A 19,968-nucleotide genomic window follows, 5' to 3' on the forward strand; every position below is an offset into this window, starting at 1 on the left:
ACCTCCTATCTGTCAGCACACCCTCCCACAATACACAGCTATGCCACACTTCCCCACCAAAAAAACTGTCACATGACTCCACCGAGGAAAGGAAAAAAAAAACTCGCGCCGTTTGCACACAGTTGAGGCTGCTCTCGCGATGTTTCCAACATAGGGGTGGGCGGGGTGCGGGAAACTTCAAAGGAAAGGGGGCGGTTTTTGTCGGACTTTTCATTGGGACGCGTGATCTGTGAAGGGATTTGGCGCGAGTTTGTCGTGGTGGAAGTGAGTGTGAGCTGTGTGAACCAGGACCGTACCATGCCTGCTGTGGAAGTGCCGCTCGCTGACCCCGGTAATGTCCTCTCCTCCCCACTCTGTCCTCAACCCGTCCACACAACACGTGCTCCTTGTGTCCTGAGGGAAGGAAACGTTTAGTCAGAGGATTGTATTGGCTGACGTTCTTCAGGAAATGCTAGTTACTTGGCTGCCCACTAAGCTAGCATGCAGATGAGGAGTTGAACTGGCTTGACTCAGACTTCAGAAGTCTCTCTAATGGTAGCAGCTAGGTGAGGAGAATTTTCCACAAAGGTCAGCAGCCCCCATACTTCTGTGTCCAGTATTGGTGAGGTAATTTGAGGGGGGGAGGGGGGTTCCACCCTTGTGCAACTTGACATGCAACATTGGACATGGTTGCATGATGAGTTGTACCCCATGTTTTCCAAAGCTAACCTTTTATATAAGTGCAACTTCAAGTCACAGAAACTTTAGTTTGTGTACTACTTTGGTCAGACTTGTGTGGCTAAGCCCCAGGTTCTCACTGCTGTGACTTGTGAAACTGCATGACAAGATGTGCCGACTTAGAAGCTTCCTGTGCAACTTTGGTGCGACCTCAATACAACTTATTGTCTTCAGTTGAAGTCGTAGGTAAAGCTGCGTCAGTCACGTAAGGAAAGTCGCAGCAGTGTGAACAATGATTTAGGGTTTGATTTGTGAGAACCCCCCCCCAGTCGCAGGACATGGGCAGTGCCATGCATCTAACTGAGAGCAGTTCTAATTGACACTATTGAAGTCAATGCGACTTGAGAAAAGGTTTCTACACCATTATGATCTGACTTTTGACACAACTTCAATGTCAGAGGCTGTAAAAGTCTTATCTAAGTCAGATGCCAGTTGCACTGAAAATCATGCAACTTGGGAGTCGGCTAGGGATGGACTGGCCATTGGGACTACAGGGAGTTTCCCGGTGGGCTGATGGCTCAGTGGGCTGGTTTCAGTGACAGCCGACCGCCTCCCCCCTCTGCTCCTCTGTCTCTCCCTCCCTGCAGTGCTCACCTCCTCTCCCTCGCCACAGCACTCACCTGGGGGGAACAAAGAAGCAGGGGGGACGTCAGAGGAGCATGACAGCTGACTCAACTGGCCTGTGAGTTTCTCACTTCTGCCTAATCTTGTCCCATAAGGGGGGCACCGAACTGATTCTTTGCCCCGGGTGAAATAATGTCTAGCTTCCCCACTGGTACTGCCTATAAGAGTACCAGTCGTTCTACTCTAATAAATAGAACGGCTAGTGGCTAGTGAAGGGGGAGAGGGGGCTTGGGGGGCCGGGGGGGGGGGGGTGCAGGAGTTGTCCACCCGCCATGGGAGAGACCTGTCAAAGTGGGCCAGTCTGGATGAAGTCCAGGGCCAAATTTCTGTCCCAGTCCAGCCCTGGAGTCGGCTAGTGTAAAAAGTCTTAAAGGGGTTGTAAAGGTTTGTTGTTTATTTATTTTTTCCACCCCTGTGCATCCTATGCATTATGGTGGGGAAACCCCCCCCCCCCCCCGTTACCTGAGCCCGTTCACCTCCTGCGCTCGTCCCTGATGTCCTGCCCTCCACTCAGTCTGGCTGTTGATTGGATTGATGGCAGTGCAGCCATTGGTTCACGCTGCTGTCAATCGCATCCAATGATCTGGGGGGGGGGGGTGCCGAGTGATAGTCTGTGGCTATAGTTCCCATGAAGGGGGGGGGTTAGTTCTTGCGGGGAGGAGTCCAGACATCCGCCGAGGATCGGGGCCACTGTGTGAAAAATGTTGTGTGTGTGTGTGGGTTTTTTTTTTTTTTTTCTTACAGGAACCTTAAGGCCCCTTTCACACTGGGCGCGGGAGGTGCGCTGGCGGTATATCGATGCTTTTTAGCGCTGCCATACTGTCGTTTTTGCAGCGATATTTGACCGCTAGCGGTTCGGTTTTTACCCCCGCTAGTGGCCGAGAAAGGGTTAAAACTGCTGCTTTAGCCATGCTGTCCCATTGATTTCAATAGGCAGCTGTGGGAAACACACCACTCCAAAGATGTGGCTAGCAGGACTTTTGGAACGGTCCTGCTAGCGCACTGCTTCAGTGTGAAAGCCTACAGGCTTTCACACTGAAGACTACAGGGCAGGATTTTTTTCAGGCGTTATTTAGGTGCTTTTTTTAGCGCTAAAACGCCTTGGTGTGAAAGGGGCATTGGTGTCCTTTTAACTCTCAATGGTTGCATGGAAGTCTTATCCAGGGCTGTGGAGTCGGAGTTGAGGAGTCGGAGTCGGGGGAAATTTTGGGTACCTGGAGTCGGCAAACAATGCACCGACTCCGACTCCTACTAAATTTAGATTGGAATAAAAAAAAAAAAGCAAGTTTAAATGTCCCAATTCACAAAAAGTTATAATTAATGACTTCTCTACTGTAAGAATAAAGACCAATGCATGCAGTGCCTCACGTAACCGCAAAACGAACACGTTAAGTGACCGTGAAGAAGCATGCTTTTCATGTGCTTCACTATATGGCACGCAACGCACAATTAGGAGCTGCAATACTTATACTTTCCATAGTGTTGTGTTCTGCTGTTACAGGGAACGCATGTTAGAGAACCAGTAAGTGTCCAAATAAAAAAATTCCAACAGGAGTTTTATAAAGCACTAAAAGAAGTTGAAAAGTATGATCGCTCATCAAAACTTACTGTTGAAGAAGCCATCCTTGTTTATCCAGAGATCGTTAGTGATGTGGCCAGAATAGTTACTGCAATGCCACCCACCCAAGTCTGTGTCGAAAGATTATTTTCAGCCCTAAAAATAATAAAGCCCTGGTTCGCACTGGGTACGATTTGGAACGGCGGCAATTGTCGGCAATGGCACTGTCCTAATCAGTGCGACGCCGCATCTGCGATTTCAAAAAGTAGTTCCTGTACTACTTTTTGCGATTTCGGGCTGCGATTTACATTAAATTGTGGCCGAAATCGTGGCGAAATCGCGGTAAAATCGATTTACTGCGATTTTGAATTTGCAGCAGTGTGAACCTAGGCTCAGTCTGACTTTAGAGCCTCTATGAAAGAGGATCTGGCAGAGGCAATTCTCTTCCTTAGAACTCTACATTGAATTGATTTGCATTTCCTAAGCCTATAACTACATTTCAAGATGAATATAAACCATTTCTAGGTTTTACAGATTTTGTTTTTGGTTCATTATAGATAAGCTTTGTTTTTGTTCTAAAACAACCAAATAATGTGGTTTGTATTTTTGAACTGGTAAAAATCCTGTTCCTGATGTTTATGCCTGCTGCTACTATCCAGCCACTTGATTGTTTTCATTGGGTTTGTCTTTTGCTTAAACTGTGCAATACAGTAGACTGTTGGCTTCCCAGACAGTAGTCCTGTGGTAGGTTGCGTTTCTTTCCCTCAAGGAATGTATAAAATACATTCGCATATTAATACAGAGGAGTCGGGGAGTCGGAAGTACATAAAACTGAGGAGTCGGAACATTTATCTACCGACTCCACAGCCCTGGTCTTATCTGAAAGTGTGGGTTTTTTTTTCATTGCAACAGTGGGTCTGACTTTACAGAGGGACAAGTCGCACCCATTCAACTTTGCACCCCAAAGTTGCCCAGCTTTGAAACCCTACAAGTGTGAATTGTGCCTTTTCAGGAATGCAGTACAATCAAGTGATCGGGTCTTCCTATGGGGCCCATTCACATCTATATAGCCCCCTGCTGTATGTCTTTCGGGGAGGTGTAGGGATTTTTTCCTTAGCCTTGGTTTACATCTGTGTGGCTGATGCAGTTTTTCCGGTGTTTTTATTGCATTTTGCATGTTTTTGGATAATTTAAACTGTGTTGGTGTTGCAAAGAGGTGTTGTGTAGAAAACCAAAAATCAAAAGCCCTTAGATTTAATGCAATCCTATTGAAGTCTGTGAAGCTAAAAAACATGCTGCTGCAAAAAAAAGTAGCATTTTTAAAAATGCATTACAGGAGACTGCGTAGATATGGGACCCATAGAAAATGAGGTTAAATGTATTTCAGTGCTTTTCTGTAGATCTGCACATGCTAAACACATGGATGTGAACTGAGCCTTAAACCTCAATAGAAGTGCATTACAAATGTACCTAAATGTGTTTTTAGTAGGTTATGTTTAACAGTCGGTCTACAAAAAAATGCATTGGTATGAACATGGCATAGGGTCCACATTTTTGCGTCTCTCTGCAATTGCATACAGACCATTTTTGAATAGGCTACTTTATCTGCAGTGTCTGTGCTAAAAGTGGGGCAAAGGTTGTACAGATCTGACAAAAAGCTGTCTTTGTTCAGATCTGTGCACTCGCTGCACATGACAAGTTCTGACATGGCAGTTGTGTTCATGCAACCTCTGCATCTGCTTGTATAGTCTGTTTTCACGCAACTCCAAGTCAGATGCAGTCTCAGAACAGGGGGCCCAGCATTGGTGTAAGCCCTTGCGCAGGAATGTGGCGCTCTGTAGCAGACGCACATTGCATTGGCATGTTTGTATGCGCAAATCGGCATCACAATGTGTTTCTGTGCAGCACGTTTTAAAGGGTCGGGATGACTTTCCCATGTTTCCTTAAAGCGGAGGTTCACCCTAAAACTATTATATACCTTTACATCCAGCATACTGCTGACATCTACAGTATGCTGGTATTTTTTTATTTTTTTCGCTGTACTTACCCAGGTATAGTTCTTTTCACCCGGCTTCCGGGTTCTCACTGTCCGGGGAGTAGGCGTTCCTATTAAGATGCGTAGATGATTGACGTGCGGGTGAGGCGCGTCACGTGTTCCGAAAATAGATGATCTGGGACTCGGCATTAATCGGCGCCTGCGCAGTCAGCTCTACACGGCAGGCGCCGAGTCCTAGTTTGTCTACTTTCGGAACGCGTGACATACCTTACCCGCATGTCAATCATCTACCCCTCTTCATAGGAACGCCTGCTCCCCGCGCGAGTGAGAACTCTGAGCCGGATGAAAAGATCTATAACAGGGAAAGTACAGTGAAAAAAATACCAGCATACTGTAGATGTCAGCAGTATGCTGGATCTAATGGTATATAGATGATTTTTAGGGTGAACCTCCGCTTAAAAGGCACAGCAGTCCATTTAAATGAATGGGTTGCTGTACCCACTACACGTGTGCAACCATGCATGCACATATGTGAACCTAGCCTTAAGTGCCCTTTCACACTGAGCCGTTTTAGCAGTGCTTTACCATCTTGGCCAAAGAAAGGGTTAATAGGGGCGCTTGCCGAAGCACTGTGCAGGTGCTTCGGCAGTGGTGCCCATTCGTTTCAATGGGTGGGGGGTGGAGGAGCAGTGTATAGCTTTCACACTGAGGAGCATTGACAGATGTGTTTAATGCGCTAAAACACCTGAAAAATGCCTCCGGTGTGAAAGGGGTTTAAAGCATTTCCTAGATTATCATTATGGTGGTTATTCCTCCTAGGCCATTTTTGTCAGATTTTTAATCCAGGTACTTTTATAGTTCCCTTAATTTTACACCAGTACTCAACAAACCCCAGGTCACCCTTATGACAAGAGGTTTTGACCTGGCGCCTGGGCTGCTGCCCAAATGCTACCCCCTGCTATGTATCCAGGCTCCGCTTGCCCATCTGTGGGCCTCTGTGACCGGCATAGCGGGTGCCGCTTGGTGCAGGGGCTGGGAAAGAATGTAATGAGTAGAGCAATAAATCATGGCATCAAAAAGGCAATGCAGCATATCCTTTTTGAGGACCCTACTACCATCTGATGCAATACCACCTATCGGGAGATGGTCTGTCTTGCCACCAGGCCCTTTAAAGAAAAGATTCTGTCTATAGGCCGCAGTGTGCCTGGATTCCCTATTTTCAAGGGAGCTCTTTTAATGCTTCTTGGGTTAAGAGCAAGTGTTTTACAAATATACCAATCAGCTCTTAGACCTGATGGAGATGAACGAAGCAGGAACTTTTCTCGTGTTTTTATTCACATAGAATGTGTACATATACACTACTGAAGTGATTAGAATTGATATCTTCTCTACACCAGACGGAGGTAAAACAGACTCTGAAATGCGTCAGATGAAGGATATACCTATTGTACTGTCCATGTTACAGTTGGTATAATTCTAGTTATGTATGTACCATGTTGTCTTTTAATAAATTGTTATGAATAAAACCTTTTTTTTACTATTATACGAGTCAAGTGCCTAGAAAGTGTTTTTTTTTTTTTTTTTTTTCATGTGATGTAAAAAAATGGAACTACCACCATTTTATTCTTTAGGGTGTCTGCTTTCAGACGTGCATAAAAAAACACTCGGACTATGAAAGGGTTAAAGGATAAGTTCACATTCGGGGACATGTTAAATCCTTAAAGCGGTAGTTCACCCTCACTGACATGATTTTACCATCGAGACAGGCATTGTAGCGCGAGCTACAGTATGCCTGTCCCGATTTTTTTAACCCCGGACTCACAGTGTAATCGTACATTATAGATTTCGGCTCCCGCGGGGAATGGGCGTGCCTATGGAGAGGGAGGATGATTGACGGCCGGCCCTGGCACGTCACTCTCCCCGAAGACAGCCGGAGTAGGTCTCGGCTCTTCACTGGGCCTGCGCACAGGCTATGCGCAGGCGCCGTGAAGAGCCAAGCCTATTTCGGCTATTTCTGGAGAAGCGTGACGCGCCAGAGCCGACCGTCAATCATCCTCCGTCTCCATAGGCACGCCCATTCCCCGAGGGGAGTCGGTATCTTCGATGTACGAGTAAACGGTGAGTACGGGGGAAAAAAAATCGTGACAGGCATACTGTAGCTCGCGCTACAATGCCTGATTTTATGGTAGAACAAAACTTTTTTTTTTTTTTTTTTTTTTTTTTTTGGGTTTATAGGGTGAACCCCCGCTTTAAGATTTGTTATAAAAAAAAAAAAAAATAGCATCTAACCTCCCTTATTTTTTTAAGCTGGCTCCTAGATTCAAAGCAAATTTGTCAAGCACCGATTTACGTAGTCAAGTAAATTGCCAGTCCGCTTCTAATTTTTACTGACGGAATGGTACCAGCTGATTAAAGAAAAGCCAATGTAGCACCAATATTTTTCAACAAGGGCCCAAAATACATCCCTGGGAACTAGACCAGTTGGCCTAACATCAATAGTATGTAAGCTCTTGGAGGTGATAAGGGACTATATACAAGATTTTTGTAATGAAAACTATAATTGGCAGTAGTCGTCATGGGTTCTTGAAGAATTGTTCTTGCCAAACCAATCTATTATCCCAGGGCTTGACAAATCCCGGTCGCCATGGCGACTAGAAATAGTGTCCTGGCGACTTGGCTTGGAAGGTGGGCAGCTTTGTTGTGAGCTGGCGCCATCTGGTGGTGAGCCGTTGGTATTACAAGTTATTACCACCAGATGTGAGCTGGCGCCATCTGGTATTACAAGTTGAGCATTACAAGTTAAACAGCAATTCTAATGTAATTTTTCACTATTTTCACTGCCATCTTCTTCCCTCTAATTAGAACCCCCAAACATTATATATTTTTTTATCCCAACACCCTAGAGAATAAAATGGCAATCGTTGCAATACTTTCTGTCACGCCGTATTTGCGCAGCGGTCTTACAAGCACACTTTTTTGGGAAAAAATTACACTTTTTTTTAAATAAAATAAGACCACAGTAAAGTTATCCCCATTTTTTTTTTTTTTTTTATATTATGAAAGATAATGTTACGCCGAGTAAATTCATACCCAACATGTCACGCTTCAAAATTGCGTCCGCTCGTGGAATGCCAACAAACTTTTACCCTTTAAAATCTTCATAGGCGACGTTTAACAAAAATCTACAGGTTGCATGTTTTGAGTTAGAGGAGGTCTAGGGCTAGAATTATTGCTCTCGCTCTACCAATCGCGGCGATGCCTCACATGTGTGGTTTGAAAACCGTTTACATATGCGGGCGCTACTCACGTATGTGTTAGCTTTTGTGCGCAAGCTCGTCGGGACGGGGTGCGTTTTCTGGCTCCTAACTTTTTTTAGCTGGCTCCTAGATTCCAAGCAAATTTGGCAAATTTGTCAAATGTGCCATCTAGATAAAGGAAGGCCCGTAGACATGGTGTATCTGGATTTCGCAAAAACATTTGACACAGTTCCCCATAAAAGTTTACTGTACAAAATAGTCTGCTGGCATGGACCATAGGGTGAGTACATGGATTGAAAACTGGCTACAATGGCAAGTTTAGAGGGTTGTGATAAATGGGGAGTACTCAGAATGTTTAGGGTTGGGTAGTGGAGTCCCCCAGGGTTCTGGGACCCCACAATGGGGATAAAACTTTTTTTGTGGAAGGGAGTATAACAAGACACGTGGCCACTCACTAAAATGAGAAAGGGAGGTTTGACCTCAAACCACGTAGAGGGTTCTTTACTGTAAGAGCGGCAAGGATGTGAAATTCCCTTCCACAGGCGGTGGTCTCGGTGAGGAGCATCGATGGTTTCATGTAACTATTAGATAAGCATCTGAACGACCACAACATACAGTTATATGTAATGCTGACATATAATCACACACATAGGTTGGACTTTGGACGTTGTTTTTTTCAGCCTTGCCTACTATGTAATTTACAGCTTGCTATACATGATACAATTTTTTTTCTTTTTTTTTACCTTTTTAAATTTTCCTTTAGATTTACCAAAACCATATATCAAACCTAAACACTTTCAATGTGTATGCCCTAGTGCCAATTTAAACAGGAGCCAATCGACCTACCAGCATGTCTTGTGGGTTGGAGGAAACGCACACTCGTATGCAAACTCCCGGCAGGTAGTGGCTGGGATTTGAACCAACAACTCTTGTGCAGATAGGCAGAAGTGCTAACCACATGGCCATTGTACTTTTAGAAGTCCGTGTATCTACAGGGGCAATGTATTCTAGAAACCATTATTAACTTTGAAAATGGGATCATTCATAATGCATACAATGAGCTTCTGTGTTCCATAATGGGCAGCTTTGTTTTGGAATGCCACCATTGTAGTATAGCCCTAAAGGATTTCCACCCCATATGTGACCAAAGAAGTTTGAAATGTGAAGCGTAACCATTGATGGAACATGAGTGAAAATGGAACAGAAATTTTATGTTTCAATATCTAAACCTCGCAGCTAAAGGATGGGACTAACGTTTTTTTAAAACAAATGTTCTTGTTTGCAGCTTCATCTGAATCTGAGATGGCTCCATTACTGGATGGATTAATAACTCCAGCAATGTTGAAGGAAGAGGAAAAGCTTGAGAAAGCAGCTCAAGTTGAAGAGCAGAAAATGATGGAAAAGGTGCAAATATATTTTATTTTTATTTTTTTTATGATCTTTAGTAGTATGCATACAAAGTAAAATACCTTGATCATACTTTTTTTTTTTTTTGTGCTATAAAAGTGCCTCAACCAAAGCAATATAGACTCTTTACCTTTTTTTTTTTTTTTTTTTTTTTTTTTTTTTTTCTTTTTTTTGTGCTTAAACTAAAAGCTGTAACAATTGATTACAATAGGGTTCAGGTGTGTTCAAAAAGCGACAGCCTATTTATGTTCCACATAAGCCCTTTTGTAGTGGTTAGTTTGTCTTTCACTGGGGGACTCAGTTCTAGTTGTGAGATGAGTCTATGGGAACCAGGTCATTGAGTCTGCAAAACATTTTGAAGAAAGTATTTTTATAAAAAAAACTTGAATGCTGACGGCTTGTAATTTAGTTGCCTGAATATAATCTTGACATGTTAAAGTGGTATTTAAGTCTAAAATCTTCTCCACAGATCAATTCCCCCCCCCCCCCCCCCCCCCCCCCCCCAGACAGTCTTGGCTCCTATAAGTGCCACCTCTGCAAGCTGACAACCTGTGAGGGTGCACTTTAGAGGACCATGTTTGTAGACAGTGACTCGGCCAAACCCCTCACTTCCTCCTACAGGATTTGACCAACAGCAGCAGGAGCCAATGACTTCTGCTGCTGGAAGTGTCCTGTGAGGAGAGTGGGGCTGCAGCCAGGCACAGTGCTGGATTGAGAGGACTTGGGTTAAGTGTTGGGGTGGACAAGTGTGTGTGTGTGTGTGTGTAAATATAAACCTTTAGTATCAATTAGGGCTGCAACTAATGATTATTTTTATAATCGATTAGTTGGCCGATTATTGTCTCGATTAATCGACTAATCTTAACTTACCATTTAACTACTTCCTGCCTGACCTATAGCAAAGCTGGGCCATGGTTCATTTATCTTGACTGGATGTCAAGGAAAAGGAGTAGCCGCTCCAGGTGGGAACCCAAATGAAAATCCATCATGGCAGATAACTCAATCATGCTATGATTAAGTACTAGTTCCAGTGCAAAACGTGTCAGTTGCCAGGGTTTTTTTTTTTTTTGCTGTGACTTGTAGTCCTGTCCTTATTTTAATAAAGGCTACCATTTGTTCAGAGTGCGGCTGTCCAGAAACGCCTTTTGTTCCTGTCTTGACGTCATCTTTCAGGGTAACTGTCGGTGCGGTGTGTCAGTCTGACACACGGCTACACTGATCTCTGCAAGGAGCCTCTGATAGAGGTTCTTTACACTGATCGGCCGTGATTAGACACGGCTGATCACATGGTAAACAAAAAAGCTGTGCATCAGGTTTTCCTCACTTGTGTCTGGGCAAGTAGATGAGAGCTGATCGGCAGCTCTCCTGACGGGGGTCTGCGCTGATTATCAGCACAGCCCCCCCCCCCCCCCACGGTGGCCCAGTCTGGACCACCAGGGATGGCCAGCATGGATGTGAAGCTCAAGAACACAGGGACATGACCAAGCTAGCAGGAGGAAAGTTCAAAACTAATCTTTGAAAGTATTTTACTGAAAGGGTAGTTGATGCTTGGCATAGACTTTCGTAGTAAGTCAAAAGTAAGCAAATGCAGACATGCTGGGTCTGTACTCAATTAGGGCTGCAACTAATGATTATTTTTATAATCGATTAGTTGGCCGATTATTGTTTCGATTAATCGGATAATCTTAAAAACGTACCATTTAACTACTTCCTGCCTGACCTATAGCATCTTGACTGGATGTCAAGGAAAAGGAGTAGCCGCTCCAGGTGGGAACCCAAATAAAAATCCATCATGGCAAAAGAAAGTGTGGCGAACAATTTAGTTAATCTGTAAATAAAAAAAAAGGCATTTTATTTTTAAATATCCATATGCAGTGGTAAATATAAATAACCAACTACAGTAATTGTAATGCCTTCTATTACCTCCACTTTCTCTGGGTTCAGATGCTGATCTTCCCTGCACAGAGTCTTTAAAGTTTTTTTTTTTTTTTTTTAATACAAACTTGTTATACTTGCCTCCTATCTATGTGTAATGGTTTTGTACAGAGCAGCAGATCCTCCACTTCTGGGGTCCCTCACCGATGCTTCTGGCTCCTCCTGCCTTCAGAGTGCCTCAATAGCAAGCTGCAAAGTATAGTATAGAGCGCCCCCTATAGCAAGGTTTAAAAAAAAAACACTTCTGCCATTAGAACCATTCACTTCCTGCCTAGGACTACATGTCCCATGAGGCATTGCTCCTCACACTTGCACATTCACAAATTCTCAGGCATGTATGGATGGTGTACTGAGCTGTATGTGTGCTGTACTGTATTTCCCGATATGTAAACAAATGTATTCTATATGCAGGCCAACTAATCAACTGGCCAATTAATGGATTATGAAAATAGTTGACAACTATTTTCATAATCGATTAGTTGTCGATTAATCGATTAGTTTCAGCCCTATACTCAATGTAACAAAAAATGAAGGCAGACTTGATGAACTTTTTTTATTTTTTTCCCCAAAGGCAGGACATGTGCTCAACAATACATTGTGTACCTCCATTGAACTTGCCAAACAAAGATGTACAAAACCATTCTTTTCTGTCCAGTTTCTTATCTTGGTTCCTCTTGCAGGCTCAGAGGTCTTGGGAAAGAGACTCCAATGAAATGCGCTATAAAAGGCTCCAGCATTTACTTGAGAAAAGTAACATTTATTCCAAGTTCCTTTTAACTAAAATGGAACAGCAGCAGCTGGAGGTGAGTTATTTCCATGCACTGTTGATGTACAGAAAGACATGCTGCCTAGATGTAAATTTTGCATTTTTTTTCTTGTCCTGGTAACGTTTATTGCTGTAGAGTTGGGTACAGCCAGGGCTGACTGAATGTTGCTACAGCTCTGTGCAATGAAATCTGAACAGTGTGACGGCGTTCCTCTTGTTTTTTTTTTATTTATATTTTTTATTTTTTCAGGAGATTAAAAGGAAAGAAAAACTTGAAAAGAAGCCGAAATCTAAACAGGTATCCTTATTTAAAGTTTATAGATATGAAAGCAGTGTGTAACTTTGACAATCTTTCAAACTATCTTATTTAATATAACGCAAGCATGCAGTGCAAAAGATGCAAAATTTAATTATAGATGTATTAAAACTTAAAGATAAGACTGTCAGCAGAATCAAGTGGCATAAATCTCCAGGGATTCTTGTGGTTATAGCAGTTTCCATTTAAAATTTGAACCCTGTCTGAAGCAGTTTTTTTTCCCTGTCATAGCTGGGTCTAGCCCCACCCCCTCCTGGAGCCTACAAATATAGGGGTTCCAATGTTGAGCAGTTACAGCAAGCACTAAACCCTGCCACCTCTGCATTCTGTAGTACTCTCTCCTTATCTCCTGGTAGCGGTGCCCTGTGGGGTCGCTGAATGTAGTAGTTCCACACATCACCCTGCTGGGCAAGGCATTCACTTCAGACACACATCGCCAATGAAGTGTGTGTGTGTGTGTATGTGTATATATATATATATATATATATATATATATATATATATATATATATATATATATATATATATATATATATATATATATATATATATATATATTATATATTCTCTATCTTGGATTGGGGGGGGGGGAGCTTTTTGTAAACTTGAACAACGATTTTTGAGTCTATAGTGGCAGTCTAAAGCACAAGTCACCAGCACATCACTTGAGTCAACTTCACGTTCTCTACTGTACAATTGTAGAATCCTGTCAGTTGGCATATGGTTAGGCCTCACTCTGAATAAGTCCCAACAGTCAAATAGCCACCATTTGCTGGCATGGGTCTGCAGGCCCCTTTGGTGTAGCAACCAATAGCGATAAGTATTTGTGCAAACTGAATCTTGATGGAACTACTAATCCCAGCAAGTCCTGGCTGCAGCAGCTTGATTCAAACCCCAGCCACATAATCTCTTCCTCTGGCTTCACAACCAATCGTGGCATGTTCCTTTAGATCTCCACACACTGTCTGTCACTGACCTTGGAATGAATCCCTCCTGGAGACTTACAATGCTCCCTGCTGTTTTCCTCCTGTTCTCGCTTAGTCCCCTCTACCACCCCTCCCCATCCAACACCCCCCCCCCCCTATAGTTTCTCTGTTTCATTGTGGATGGGGTCGGATTGGATCCTATTCTAGGCAGAACGTGTCAGACAAGCACATTACAGTTGTAGATAATTGGCATGCAGGCTTCCTCAGCCAGCAGCACCTGAATCAGTGGTTCCTTCACTTGGTTTGTTCAGCACTTGTTGCAGTTTGGGGATGCTGCTTGTGGTCCTGCTGGACAGGATCGTCACCAGATTATCTGCTGCTTCCACTAGGATCTCTGTACCTGGAGTCTGGCTTTGGATCAATACAGCCAGAGCTGGGCCTTTATCCTGCAAAGCTGACACGTTTTGGAAAGCAAAGATGAAGGAAATTCTGTAATACTTATTGCTCCTGACTAGCCTGGGCAAGCTGACTTGCTAAATTCCCCCAGGCAGACATTACCTGGGCAATGCAATATTAAGATCTTATGTCCCAAGGACTAAGTGGCCATCCTGCTTTATGGCTGCTTACTTTAATGGCAAGTATGCTGAAACCCAGGTTCTGAGGGACGGGACCATCCGAGTCTTTCTACATGCTAAAATCTTGGCAGTCTACTTCTGTAAGGGCTCTTATTGGATGAAGGCATACTTCACTTTTAAGTTTTAGTTTCCACCCCCAGGGGTGCCCACACCTCAAACTGCTTTTGCACATCTCCAAGGTATAAGACTTCTGTGTAGTTTTCTATGAACGAGAAACTTTTTTTTGTTTTGTTTATGATCATGCTCTTTCTAATGTTTTGCTACAAAACGGTGGCCTAGTGGGACAGGTTATCTTGGGTAGCTCTAGTTTTTTCTTTGCTAATCCTGTAGGTAGCAGTATAGCCCAAAAATACTTTAAGTGCGCCTCAAAGCAGTCAAAAACCTTTTTAGGTCATTTAAATCATATTTGCCTGCACCTAATTTAGATTGAAGTCTGTACATCTATTGCCAAGCCTGAAGGAAAATTCTCACTTTGCAAAGTCATTCAGATCGTGTTAATGCTGTTCATTTAGTAACTCAAACCCACTTTGTGAATATGGGATATGCTTACGTCTCTTATTTTTAATTTTTAGCCAAAAGAAACTTCCGACAAAACAGGTGAGTCTTTGGTGTGGGTTTTTTTTTTTTCTTTCTTCTTTTGCAGCTTTATGTACATTCACCTAGTGTGTGCTGATATGTGCCAATTAAGGGGTGCTTTTCTTTTTCCTACAGCTCAGGCAAAGAAAAGACCACGTGAGGAAAGCTATTGTATCGCAGATGTCATGTCAAAAGAAGTAAGAGCACTTTAATCTAGCAAAGTACAGCTCTGCAAAATATTCATTTGGAATCCAATTTCACTTCTTTTTTTTTTTTTTTTGTTCTTCTTCTTCTTCCTTCCTAGGATATTTTAACAGCCTCCAAACGATCCAAGCAGGATTCGGAGGTATGTGTGGAATTTTTACAGGTTCTTTGTATTTAGAGTTCATTTTATTTATCATATTATATTCATATTCCACAACCTCCTCTACACCTATAGAATGATTCTTCTGCCTGTAAACTAACATCTGAAGAGATTGAGCAGATGGGAGATTCGAACACTATAATTAAAGATCGCCTGAATCAAGCTGTGAGGCACAGTGCTAAGCATATGCTGGACCCAGTGAGGAAAGTAGATGGCCAACCAGTTCCTTTTCAACAGCCAAAGTACTTTGTTGGAGGTGTGATGCGCTGGTACCAAGTGGAAGGCATGGAATGGCTCAGGGTAGGTTAACTTTGAGGGAATTCCGTAAAACTGCAGGTGTTTTACTGTTGTCCTATCACACTAAATATTTAATGTTTTTAAGTCTGCCCTTTTCATGAGGATTTTCCCCCACCTTTATATGACTGCTGCATGTTTTTGTTTGTTTTATTGGTTCTTAACTTGCACATTGTACAACATTTTAGAAAGAGCTCCAGGTTTCCAAAAAAATTAAGTCAGCAGCTACAAATACTGTAGCTGCTGACTTTTAATATTGAGACACTTACCTGTCCAGGGATCCAGCAATGTCCTCACCCAAGCAGACTCTTTATTCGGGTGCAGGTGCTGGCATCTCTAGAAAGGGGCAGTGAAGCGTCTTCATAGCCAATTCCCTACTGCGTGAGCTTCGCTACACTTTGTAAATGGTCCTGTAGTCTTCTAGGACCTGTGATGTGTTCCAGAAGACTGCAGGGGAAGAAGGGGCTGAAATGTGGCGAGGAGGATGCAAACAAACAGCTATTTTCATTTCTCTTCCGTTCATGGACGGACACAGCATCCTTTGACAGTAGGGTTATGCACCTTCCTTCCAGGAGAGTTTAGGCAGAATTTACAGCACTTAAAGCGTTAACAACCTTTCCTTAGTGCAGATCCTCCCAGGGGGCGTGGCTCCCCGGGCATAACCCACACCCTGCTCTAGCAGCCCCATTTTTTTTCCTGCCTAACGACAGGAGAGGTCAGGCACTCTGGAGTCCTGTACTCTGGAGTTTTTTTTTCTTGCCATTTTCTCGCTTTTTATTTTGTTCCTGAATTTTTTAATCCTGTGATTCTTCTATCAACAGCCGACTGGGTGACAGGCTGGGTCCTCGACTCTTGTAGTCCCCCCATGTTCGGCCATCGAGCGTGTGCTGGCCCTTAGCTCAGCTTTGGGATGTCCACGACAGGCCCCGTTGCTCCAGGGGCGGCCGGGGGAACATCTTGTTCTAGGGCACACATATGACCGGTCTTTTATGGCTCTGTCAGTGTGTCTGGCCGACAGCCATGCCGTTTAGCGGACGTTGGATCTGTCTGGGATACCTCCAGCCGGTGGTCGCAGGACGGGTAAGTAGTGGCCCTTGCTCAGGTAAGTGGTCTGGCTGGTGTTTTCCTGGGGAGGTCGAATGAGGGTCCGCCCTGCTTTCCTCTCTCCCTTCCTCCCCCTCCTTCCCCCATGCTGGGTGGCGGCTGTAAGGGGGGGGGTCCGCCTGGGGCTCTGTCACTATGGGGGCTGTGCTGCTGTGTGGTGCCATTCATTTTTTTTTTTTTTTTTTTTTTTGTAGTGCCTTTCCTTTTTCACCATTAAAGGCTTACTTTTTTAAGATTCATTGGTGTGCGGCTGTCCACACCCTGCCTTCAAGTTTTTGCCTCATGCATTGCAGGCACCCACCTGTTTCTGAGAGGACATTGATTGCTCCAGGTGTGCTCACCTGGAGCAGCAGCTTCTCCCTTCTTAATAATTTGTTGTATTGGAGTTGCTGTGTGTGCTGGGCTGTGTTTTCTGCTGTGTCACTGTTGCTTTAAACACGTGTATGGCCGCAATTTTGCAGCCCGCGAATTGCTTCCTGAGGGACGGCGCAGAGCGGACAGCACTCTCAGCAGCACTACAGCCTGGCCGGGTGGTGAGTTACCTGGGGGTCCCCTGCTCTGTTTTGCAGCCGGGAGGGTGACCTGTGGGTCTCTGTCTTGCAGTACTAGGGCGGTATAGCGGTGGGTCAACATGGAGTCTGAACAGAGGCTACTACCCCAAGCATGCCTGAGTTGACCCTTAGTGCCCCTGCGGTCTCTGTAGAGCCCATACGGCAGTCCCTTAGGCGTTTATCGCCAGGATTGAAGTGACAAGCGGCCAGAAGGGGGGTAAAAACCCCCCCCTCCCTGCTTCTGGGGAAGGCTCTGACACGGAACCAGATCCTGCTGCTGGCTCTGGTTCTGTCATGTCAGATGTTGCAGGCTTAGCCCACACGGTCAGTGAGGATGACTCTGCTTCAGGGTCAGCGCTTGATAAGGCGTTTTGTTGAAGCTCTTATCACTGCGGGATACTCAAAAACTTGAGGACGGCGGAGCCATCAGAGATGCCTGGTCCCTTTTGGGTTCCGCACGCTGCCCCGCACCGCAAAAGTGTTTCCTTGTGTTCCTTACCTGGACAAAATATTATACAAGGAATGGAATCGGCCGCAGAAAGTTTTTGATGTACCAAAATACTTTGCGGTCCGTTATCCTCTTGAGGAAGACTTAAAAAAAAAAAAAGTCCTCCGTCAGCGGACCCCCCTGTGTCAAGACTAAACAAGTCTACCATGTTGCCTGTGGAAGGGGCTCCCGCCTTTATGGACCCCGCAGATAGAGTTGAGGCTGTGGCCTGCTCCATGTTTACAGTAGTGGGGTCGGCAGTGAGACCGGTTTTGGCCTGAGCTCTAGTGTCAGACAATTACCGAGCAGGCAAGTCCCTGCTGCAGGAGCTGGAGGCGCATAATGCTCCTGAGCTCTGTGTGGGCCTGGCTGACCAGTTACTGCAGGGGCCTGTGAATTGGCCCTGGATACGCTCCTCTTGTTCTCCAGGGCCTCCGCGGTGGTACTATGCCACCTTGGGTGGCTAAAGTGTTTGTTTGCGGACCAAACCTCTAAAAGGTCCTTAGGGGACTTACCCTTGAAGGGTGCAAGGCTTTTTGGGGCGTCCCTGGATGACATTATAGATGCTACAGGGGGTAAGAGCACTCTGCTCCCGCAATCTGGGAAGGGTAAGGAGCCTCGTCATAAGCAGGGTCCCTCCTTTACCTCCCCCAAGTGATTTTTTTTCGCCCCCCAGGTACGGCAGGAAAATGTTTTCCAGGGTGCGAAGGCACCCGCTGTAGATCAAAAAGCACACCTGGTACCGCAAGCCTGCTTCTGCATGTAGGTCTGCCCCCGCCAGATACTCGGGTGGAGGGCCGACTTTGCGGATGCGCGGCTCGGTGGAGATCCCTCTTTCCGACCGCTGGGTTTGCGAGGTAATTTCCTCAGGGTACAAGATAGTTTCTCTTGTCCACCAAACAGATTTTTCCTTCCAGCTTCCTCCGGTATGCCGGGTGCCCCTGTCAGGGGCTGGTCAGGGGAGTGATTATACCGGTTCCTTCAAGGGAACGGTTTCAGGGGTTTTTACTCCAATCTGTTTGAAGTCCCCAAAAAAGGAAGGGGTCCGTCCAATCCTGGACGGCCCTTAACTCCTTTGTCAAAGTGCAAAGATTCAGGACGCGTACCTGCATATTCCCATATACGCAAAACACCAGAGGTTTCTGCGTTTTGCGGTCGAAGAGGACCATTTTCAGTTTGGCCCTCCCCTTTGGCCTGGCTTTGGCACCACGAGTTTTCACAATGGTGATCGCTCCGATTCTGGCCCTGCTAAGGCAGCGCGGAATCGCTTTTGTGGAATACCTGGACGACCTTCTCCTGAGAGCTTCTTTAAGCTCAGTCTTAGAGGATGGTCCATCACCTGCCAGCACCTCCAAAAGATTCAGGTGGCTACTGAATGTCCAGAAGTCAATGTTGGTACTGTCTCAGCGACTGGAATACCTGGGGTTGGTCCTCGATTCCTCAGAAGCAAGTTTTTCTCCCGACGGAAGAACTCCAGACACTGCAATCTGCAGTTCAGCGGTTAGCGACCCAGATGTGGTCCTTGCTTCGCTTTTGCAAGAGAATTCTGGGTCCCATGGTAGCCTCTTTCGAGGCGTTTCCGTATGCCCAATTCCGCACCCGAGTGTTAGAGAGAGATTCTGTCACGTTGGGACAAGCTCCCTTCGTCTCTGGATTACCAGGTTTGGGTGAGTCGCCTGGTCAGGTCCTCCCTAGTGTGGTGGGTGGCATCTCCAGTACTTCGGACCAGGAAATGAATCCTGCCGTGCTATCGGACAGTGGTCACGACGGATGCCAGCCTCTCCGGCTGGGGGCGTTCTGGAGTGTCCAGTCAGCCCAGGGGCGGTGGAGTCCTGTCTGCCAATCAATGTCCTGGAGCTCCGGGCTATCAGGCTGCGGCTCTCCAAGTGGTCTCTGGGTCTGCAGGATCCAGTCCGACAACGCCTCGGCCGTGGCGTATGTCTGCCATCAAGGGGGCACGCAGAGCTCAGCCGCAGCGGACCAGGGAGAATAGTCGTTGCACCCAGAAAAGTTTCAAAGTTGTGCCAAAAATGGGGCACTTCAGGCGTGGACCTTCTGGCGTCCCGTCTCAATCGGAAGATGTCACGTTTTATGGCCAGGTCAAGAGACCCTTCGCCGAACGCGTCAGACACCTTGGTGGCACCGTGGGGTCACTATCGCCTAGTCTACGCCTTCCCTCTGGAGCTTCTCCCTCGCCTGTTGCACAGAGTGGAAGCGGAGGGGTTACCAACAATCCTGGTTGCTCCGGGATAGGCCGCGCCGTTCCTGGTACGCGGACCTGGTGCGTCTGGTGGCAGACGTCTCTTTGCTTCTACCACTGAGAATAGATGTGTCGCAGGGTCCGATTTTTCTCACCCTGCTTTAGTCGCTGGCTTTAACGGCATGGCTGTTGGGAGCCAGGTGCTGAAGGACCGAGGTCCGTCGGACTCGGAGATCTCTACCATGCTACTTGCAC

The 19,968-nt window shown here is 45.5% G+C and overlaps 1 protein-coding gene across 1 annotated transcript in view; it reads left to right on the forward strand.

Moving 5' to 3' along the window:
- Positions 1 to 204: 204 nt before the first annotated feature.
- The window catches only part of HELLS (helicase, lymphoid specific), a 42,456-nt gene continuing 22,692 nt past the window's right edge, over positions 205 to 19,968 (forward strand). The window contains exons 1-8 of the mRNA XM_040362201.1: positions 205 to 331; positions 9,438 to 9,556; positions 12,175 to 12,297; positions 12,511 to 12,558; positions 14,710 to 14,734; positions 14,849 to 14,910; positions 15,018 to 15,059; positions 15,153 to 15,377. Of these exons, the coding sequence (XP_040218135.1) occupies positions 298 to 331; positions 9,438 to 9,556; positions 12,175 to 12,297; positions 12,511 to 12,558; positions 14,710 to 14,734; positions 14,849 to 14,910; positions 15,018 to 15,059; positions 15,153 to 15,377 (678 nt within the window). The 5' untranslated portion in view covers positions 205 to 297. The remainder of the gene's footprint in view (positions 332 to 9,437; positions 9,557 to 12,174; positions 12,298 to 12,510; positions 12,559 to 14,709; positions 14,735 to 14,848; positions 14,911 to 15,017; positions 15,060 to 15,152; positions 15,378 to 19,968) is intronic.

The sequence above is a fragment of the Rana temporaria genome, chromosome 8 (assembly GCF_905171775.1).
Source record: "Rana temporaria chromosome 8, aRanTem1.1, whole genome shotgun sequence".
NCBI lineage: Eukaryota > Metazoa > Chordata > Amphibia > Anura > Ranidae > Rana > Rana temporaria.